The following is an 8,446-nucleotide window of genomic DNA, read 5'->3' as shown; positions in this document are numbered from 1 at the left end:
TATTTTCGGCATCGCTGGATCCAGTATCGTTTTCCCTCTGTCCTCGTGCCAAAAGCACTGAGCCATTTTTTTATCCCTTCTTTACTCCAGCGCCAACAGGGCTGTGTGCGTACGTGTTTCTCTATATGTGTGCGTGTGTGTGTGTTTTTTATAGGTGTGCGTGTGTTAGGGTGCATGCATGTGTTGGTGTGCATGTGTCAGTGTGTGTGTGTATGTATGTGTTTGTGTGGGTCTGTGTGCGGGTATGTGCATGTGTTTGTGTGGGTGCGTGTGCGTGTGTGTGTGTGTGTGTGTGTGTCTATGAGTGTGTGTGAGTGTGTGTCCCACCTCCACAGGGCAAAAAAGCAGGTTTACTTTGTTCCTCTCCCCACATCTGGTTTATCAGTTTGATGATATTTTACACTGAATCACAGCTTAGGTTAAAAAGTCCACTTTTTGTCACACTCTGTCATAGTCATTTTTTCAAAGCTATTGTTCATATCTGCCTTGGAAGCTTGTTTTAAAAACCCAAGTCTGTCAGCAGCAGAATTATATTACTCCTAATTCGTCATGACTTCACAGCTGAGTTTACGTGAAAAAGAGGAAGCTGATAAGAGCGACAGCTGTGTGGGAGGAGATGGGCTCATTTGGATGTTTTAATTTGGAGAAATGTTCCAGTTATGGTCAGTAACAAGGATGGCTTGAGAACCAAACCTGCAAGGAGCATTGGGAAGTCAACGTGTTCTAGTTATACTTGTTGATGAAAAAAAAAAGAAAAAAGGTCAAAACTTGTTTTCACAGAATTTGAAGTTCATCTAAAATATCTACATTTTTTATTGGGAAGCCAAATGACTGAGATGATATTGTCATAAGAGACTATTTTAAATTGCATTGTTTGATTTATGCATCTGTAAATATGAATATAACATACAAACAATCAAGACAGAACACTGACTTTCTGAAGAGTAACACATCAGTCATTTCCAAGAAATATTTATTGAAAATGCAAATGTACATTTGTATGGTACAAATCTCACCTCAATTCAGCTAATGTGCTTCCGTGGCTGTTTATAAAGTTCAACAACAGATGTAGATAATGCATGAAAATAATTGCTTTAGATATAACAAGCAGGATTGTACATATCTGTCCGTCTCTAATACACCGTGATACAACTTCCCAGCTATTTATTTTAGAAGAGCTAACTTGTTTTAGTGCTACCCCAAAAACATTATGAGAAATCAAAGGTCAAATATTGGTCACTGTTAATTGTCAAAATTTTATCTCAATCTGATTATGGGTCCTGAACGTTTACACATGTTTTGATTTAATCACGGATGAAATTCATCGAAGATGAAATCAAGAAACTTGTGCTTTGTTTTACTCAAATAAATAAATAAAGTGCTCCACATACAGTTTGATTTGAATCATCTAAGCAACACCTCTCCGTCTTTGATTGTATTGGTTAAAGAATCTCATTGGGTATACAAGATCTTTCTTCCTTTTTTTTTTTTAAGGTAAATGAAATGTAATAATGCCAAATACATTTTTCTTAGCAAAGACTAGTAATATTATATACAAACAAAGTACAATTGAACTCATTTCATAATGTTAAAAACAATGTTTTATATTTTTAATTGCATGACCTATCTGTTTTAAGGCGTGCTCTCCTGGTGGACTATCCTACACGTATTATCACTATTACTAATTTAGTTTGATATAAACATTCACAAATTATTTCAATCTATTAAACCACACATTAGAAAAGTATATTTTTCTGCTTCCTCAGAGTAGAAGAACTGCTTCTACTGTTTTGTTGAAGTGTTGTTGAATTGAGGTTTTTATGTTCCGATTGTTAGTTCCCAACCTGGAGATTCGTACCAATAGATAATTTATTTTTTACCTTTATATTATATATCCAAGCCTTCCAATAAATACGCATTAATCAATCAAGTGCAATAGGTGGAGAAGATAATCTTGTCTATGTTTAGCCGCTGCCTTCCAAATTGTTTAACGGTTCACAAGGGAAGTAATCTATTAGCAGAGTATTTCTCCTGTTCGATGGTGAAGACATCACACTCCCCATTAACTCTGGACGACATACTGTTGTCCAAGCCACCCCTCATGTTATAGTTCCATTCTTACTATACCAAACTGCTTTAGGTGTGGGTGGGTACCCTGAGTGGTACTTTGGATAAGCATCGTATGTCAGGTGTTATGGTAAACAGAAAAAGAAAAAGGCTTGACTAGTTTATAGACTAGTCTAATTCTTATACCGTGGGTTCAACCCCTCTGAGCACGTCCCACGGTACCTCTTGTCTATACATCCTTCAGTAACTCTTTGCATTCAAACACTCCACACTCCACACACCAGCCCAAACCGTCACATACAGAAACATCCTTCATGTTTCACAAAAGTGTAGAGAGAAAAACATCAAAAAAAGAAAAGCACTGTTTAAAATGTATCGCATAATGAATCATGAATAATGAATTATGAATAATGAATGCACCATGGAATGCTGAAAGCATTACAGGCTATAACGTTGCAGGCCCAGTGTGTGCGTGTGTGTGTCTGTGTGCAAACTATTGGGTACATACTGTATGTATCTGACAATTAACAAAAACTGATGTGCTTGCATGAGACCATCTATGTTGTGTGCACTTGTTTGATAATTGGCATGTGTCAGTGCAACTACATGTCAGCTACTCTGTATGCAAGTGTGTGTGTGTGTGTGTGTGTGTGTGTGTGTTCTAATATCCCATCAGTTATCAATGTGCATGCAAACGTGTGGTGTGTGCCAATATGATCAAGGTCTGCCTGCATGTGTACGGTGTGTACGGTGTGTGTGTGTGCAATGTGTCATGTGTGGCTACACCCATGTTTAGTAGCGGTCAGTGTCTCAGGACCACTGACAAGAGCAGTCGGTGGGCTCCTGGATTGAGTAGCTGACCCAGGTGGAATTCCCGCTGCAGTAGAGCTGCACCGAGCGCCGCTGGAGAGCCATCTCCCGGCAGCACTTGCAGAAGCGCGCGTACGTGTTGATGTTGTAGTTGTAGATGCTGGCCGAGGGACACTTGCCATCGCAGGACACGATGTTGACCTGGGAGAGGGACAACACGCATGCGACAATAGCTTTTTACGTAAACGTGGAGTTTGGCGTTCTCTGAACGGTGTTTGGGTTTGAAAAGACACAGACCCGTAGTCATGGAAATCAGGCGATATACAAACGGGGCGACACATAAGGAGATTAATACAGATGCATCACCACTTCAAACAGGAGAGGGAGGAGTTAACCTCTGAGACTGGATGCCATGTCCCTCCCTACTGTAAAACATGGTACTGGAGCCCTGGGAGGTGGAGCAGGCCCCGAAAAGGATCAAAGACCACCGCTATGTAGCCTTAGCATCTCTGCTGATGAAGAGCTTTGAGAGGCTTGTTCTTCCCCACTTACAGAAAGACGTTTAAGGGCAAACCAACCGACATGGGTTTGTCCTCAAGCACCATAGAGGGGTGATGCGGTGCTGTCAATGCTGCATGGTGTATACATGCACAGAGAGAGCCTAAGAGGCTCATTATGTGCTGATTATGTGACTTTTCAAGAGCCTTCAACAAAGGCCTCACCCGACGGGTCCCAAACTGCTCAGAATGGATATTCACCTCCACATGATTCTCTATGTCCTCTCATTTCTCACTGGGAGGCACCAGGCGGTCAGAGTCAATGGTCAACACAACCACGTCCATTGGAGCACCCTGAGGATCAGTCACCTCTTCACCCACACAGACCACTGCAAGAGCTTGGAATTGGAGATGCCATTTATCAAATGCTCGATGTAACTCAACACGGTCATTCTAGGCCGCACCATCTCGGAGAGGCGGCTCTTGGCTGCATTGGCAGATTCTCTTTTGCAGGAAGTAAGGAACTACCCGGACCGCAGCGGCTCCAAGAGCAAGGAGTTGGTCATTCTTTTTTTTTGTTTGTATTTTTATGCTTTATGATAGAGTGAGATCATCCAGAAGGTATGTGAGAGAGAGGGGAGGACATGCAGCAAAGAACCACAGGCAGGAATCAAACCCGGTTTGATGCAGTAAGGACAGGGCCTTAATGGTACACGGTCTACATGGTGAGCCACCAGGGCGCCCTGTTCATTCATTTCTGCTGGAACAGCCCACCCTCCCACCACTGTAAGTTAGTGGCCAGAACATTGAGAAGGTAGATGGCATATCAATAAATGTTGGTAATGGAGAATTTCCTCTCTGCCAAATATGGTTCCATTTTATTATCTGGAGCATGTGCAATCAGAGTGCTTGTGATGGGTACAGTTGTACAGTTAGACATTATTTTAATGAAGTTAATGCTTATCACTAAATGAACTAATGTAAATGAATGAATTAATATGCCCTTATTGTAAAGAGTTTCCTGCATGTTGTTGGTTTTCTGTATGCCTCATCTCCATATTTTGTTGTCAGCGTACCGGCCTGTTGCTGCGGCAGTCATTCTTCCTGATGGTCATTCTCACCGTCACCCTCTGACATGACTTTCCATCTTCTTTGCCTGTTTCAATGACAACAGAACACAACAGACTCAACTGGTCGGAACAAGAAGAGGAACAAGGACGAGAACGTGTGCAGAGCATACGCCTGGAGAGAGGAGAACTGCAGCCGCACAAGGAAATGCAAAAGGGAGAGCTGATGAAGGGTGTCTGTACAAAGAGGTCTGTTCAAATGGCAGTAGGGAGAGATCCACACTTTTTGCATAAGCATTACATTTGAGAAAATGGGTGATGAGAACGATCGACAAAGAGGATCTTGCTAGGAGCTTCTCGCTCAGCCTGTTCTCCAAACTAAACAACAGAAGAGGTTGTTTATCAATATGACCCAAAGCGACCTATGAGCGTTTGCTGGTACAGCGCCCCCTATTGATTGGTCAAAGAAACAGCAAAATGTCACGTATGTCAAGGTTCTGTCTGCCAAAATAAAATGAATGACATTCTTTTTATTCTCAGCGGTAGATTAAGATAGTTCAGACATTAAAATGGGTTGTGATAACATTTCTAACAAGAAATGTGCATTGTATTTTCATAATCTTCTTTCAATAAATACATAAGATGTTTCATTTCCTACTTAATGCAATGTATTCTATCATCGCCATGGTGATTGATATGGACTCAACTACGCCTGAAACCACGCAGCTTTCATGTTGTTTGAATCATTGTCATTGCATTTTGCGGCCTGAGCTGTTGGGTTTAGTTATATTTCATGTAACTGATGATGTTCTTTCAATGGAGGAACCCAGTGATGTTTAATCCTTCATAAAGTGATGATATTAGTAGGTGACCTAGGGGTCAAGGACATTTTGGATGAGCTAGAAACCTGGAATCTCTTTTTTGTATAGGGGGAGCTGTACCAGCAAACAATTATATGGGTGACAAATATTGACAAACGACCTATTCTGTCGTTAAGGTTGGAGATCATGTTGTTGTATTTGGTTGGTGGTATTGTACTTTGGAGGCGTATATGGAACATATTATTTGAGAGGTCTGTCTAACAAAGGGACTGTCAGAATTTATGAAACATTGAGAGTTTGGTATGTCTTGCTAAATTATTATAGCCTTTCGTTCAGGCCATTTCGTTAAGCTTACTTGCAAACCTGTGAAAGCCGTACTGTAATGATTAATCATCACATCATCGCCTTTCTACATTTCAACCTGGTTATTTAGAACTACAATGATGGTTCCTACAGTAATTAACCAACATGATTTAGTGACCATAAAGTAACATTTTCCAGAATAAATGCAGTGATTGTGATGATGAAATACAAACAAATTGTCAGCAAACATTGGCAACAATAGTGCAAAGAGGAGGTGTTTCTGAGCAAGGAAAAAAAGGAGAAGGTAAAGCAATCAATCAATGTGAAGGCAGAAGGTAAAGAATACAGGCTGCAACCTCATGAGACGATTTCAAGTTGCCATGCTCTGCATATCTTCTACAATGGCTCCACGGTTACCACAACACCCAAACAAGCTGACAGATTCCACCACCAGTCTAGACAGACAGCTACAGATACAAGCATGCATCTAAACATCTAAACAACATCAACAACACATCTATCACTGGTCTACTTGGCCACTACCAACAGTACATTGTTGGCGATCAACAATGCACTGCCCAGACGGTGCAAAAATGGGTGAAGAGTTGAGCGTTGTCATGTACGTGAATCCACATGGAACGTGGATGGAGTCAGCTTCAATGACATGGTTTCTCTGACAATTACAGATTGAATTGCTGTTTATTTTGGTTGGAGGTGTTTGTTTGGTAATATTTTTAAGAAGGGGAGTACATTGTTGAATATCAACAATGTTGCTGGAAAGCCGTGTAGTTCTCAGCTGCTTGTTTTCTGGTACCTCGTTCACAGTTTGTGTTAACTGTAGGTGTCAAGGGACTAACGGGGAATGGGTAGAGAGAGAATCCAGTACCTGGTGGGATTGGTACATGATGGTAAGCTTTAGCACATGAACCACACACCCACCCTGAAGGGCATCACATGCTTTTCAGTGACACTTGCGATCAATTGTTCACAGTTATTCAATGTTTCTGTTGTCAATGATCTGTTATCTTAATTCTGGGATTCACTGAAAAGCATATTTATGTGTTAAAATAATGAAAACGTCCAGGTCTTAATAGGCATTTAAACAAGACACAAAACAGAGATGACATGAAAGCAGTTAAACCCAGAGAGATTTGCACATTTGGGATTCAAGCCAACTGGAACTATTTCAGCTTGGGTTCTGAAAAGTTGGTAGGGGACTAAGTGAAGGACAAACATGTTTTTGAAAACACATGTTAGACGGTGGACACACGACAGCATGTTTAGTGTCAGATGCGACCTATTTGTCTAGAGGGACTACACTACTAACCTACTGTATCTGCATTTTCTTTAATACTCACATGTCTTGCAGCATCCATCCATGTAACTTAGAATGCTTCCTCCTACCTAAGAGCAGTCAGAAGAAAAAAAGGCAGGGATATAAATGCATGCATGCATGCATGTTTTTTACATCATGTGTGTGTATGTACTGTATGTTTGAGTGTGTATGTTTGAATCTGCCTATGTTCATACATATGTTTGTTGGCATACATGAAGAGTTTTTGTGTGTGTGTGTGTGTGTGTGTGTGTGTGTGTGCGTTCATGTGTGTGTGTGTGTGTGTGTGTGTGTGTGTGTGTGTGAGTGTGTGTGCACACGTGCATGCATTCACATGTGTGTGTGTGTGTGTGCGTTGTGTGTGGGTGTGGGAGTTAGCCTATACTGCTGACCTTCATGCACTCTGTTTCGTTGAAGGGGGGGCAGCTGAAGGCGTATGAGATGAGGGTGGGGCCTGACAGTGTGTCTGCACACTCATACTTCTTGCAGTTGGACACCCAGGTCTTCCCCGGCTGGAGAGACACATGGCAGAAACACATCGGTGACAACACACATAACTACAGCCAGCTGTTATCCAGAGCTATAAGTCAATAAATCATATAATTCATGTATGATACATAATTAACATTTAGGCACCTTTCAATACTTGCCTTACAAATATCAGACATTAATTACCCTTATTATGACAAAATAAGAGGAATTTAAGGATAATACTTGAGAGGTTTCTTGAGAGGTTTGAGGTTATGCCAACTTCACAATGATTATGCTTACATCCCAATTATTAGGATTCACATCCTAAATTAATACTTTGTACTTTACTGTGGTACTGTTTAAGTGTGGTACCATAACACCATACACTGCAGCCTCGGTGCCAAGTCATAAGGAGACAGTGAGCTGCACCCTTTGTACCCTATGGGTCAGGGAGGTACGAGGCAATCGTCCAGATGATGATTTAATGAAGAAATGAAAAACACACATAATAACTCATTTCTGCGCGTTCTGTTTTTCCGTCCTGTGTACCTTATGGAGCGTCACCGTGCCATTCTCATCCCGGTACAAACAGGAGATGTTCCTGCACACGCCACAGCAGCTTGTCTGGTCTCTGGGGGCAATGTACAGCTGATTCTGCAGTAGGAAAATAAAAATATATATTCATATAGATATAAATATACCAATATATATTTAGATGATCTATTAACTTTGTTTGTTGTATCTCGGTATGGCTTAGCACAGCAAAACCACGTCATGTAAAGAGAAAGAGAAAGAAAGAAAGAATGAAGAAAGAAGGAAACAGGGAAAAAAAAAGAAAGGTAGAAGGCAAAATGTTAAAGTGAAGAGTGACAGGAATAAAGACCGCCTGAGGGCCCCCCCCCCCCCCCCCCCCGGCTCACCGGCTGGCAGCGCGCGGAGCAGTTGGTGCTGATGGTGCGGAGGCGGTGGTAGCCCGTGGCGGGGTCCAGGCTGCCGGTGCACTGGGTGCTGCGGCACAGTCCGTCCGGGCTGTGCTCCACCAGAATCTGGCCCGGGCGCATCAGGCCACGCTCGCCG

General features: G+C 41.8%; 1 protein-coding gene across 1 annotated transcript in view; it reads right to left on the bottom strand.

Annotated features, from left to right (window-relative positions):
- Positions 1–1,037: 1,037 nt before the first annotated feature.
- otog (otogelin) overlaps positions 1,038–8,446 on the bottom strand; it is a gene marked incomplete at its 5' end in the record, with an annotated part of 50,550 nt that continues 43,141 nt past the window's right edge. Inside the window, 7 exons of the mRNA XM_084475893.1 lie at positions 1,038–3,078; positions 4,451–4,530; positions 6,380–6,451; positions 6,924–6,969; positions 7,291–7,410; positions 7,919–8,023; positions 8,290–8,446. The exon at positions 8,290–8,446 is cut by the window's right edge and continues 22 nt beyond it. Of these exons, the coding sequence (XP_084332019.1) occupies positions 2,878–3,078; positions 4,451–4,530; positions 6,380–6,451; positions 6,924–6,969; positions 7,291–7,410; positions 7,919–8,023; positions 8,290–8,446 (781 nt within the window). The 3' untranslated portion in view covers positions 1,038–2,877. The remainder of the gene's footprint in view (positions 3,079–4,450; positions 4,531–6,379; positions 6,452–6,923; positions 6,970–7,290; positions 7,411–7,918; positions 8,024–8,289) is intronic.

Source organism: Micromesistius poutassou, assembly GCF_964030765.1.
Source record: "Micromesistius poutassou genome assembly, chromosome: 12".
In the NCBI taxonomy this organism is placed as follows: domain Eukaryota; kingdom Metazoa; phylum Chordata; class Actinopteri; order Gadiformes; family Gadidae; genus Micromesistius; species Micromesistius poutassou.
Note: the sequence above shows the minus strand (reverse complement) of the source record. Positions and strands in the feature narration are given on the sequence as shown.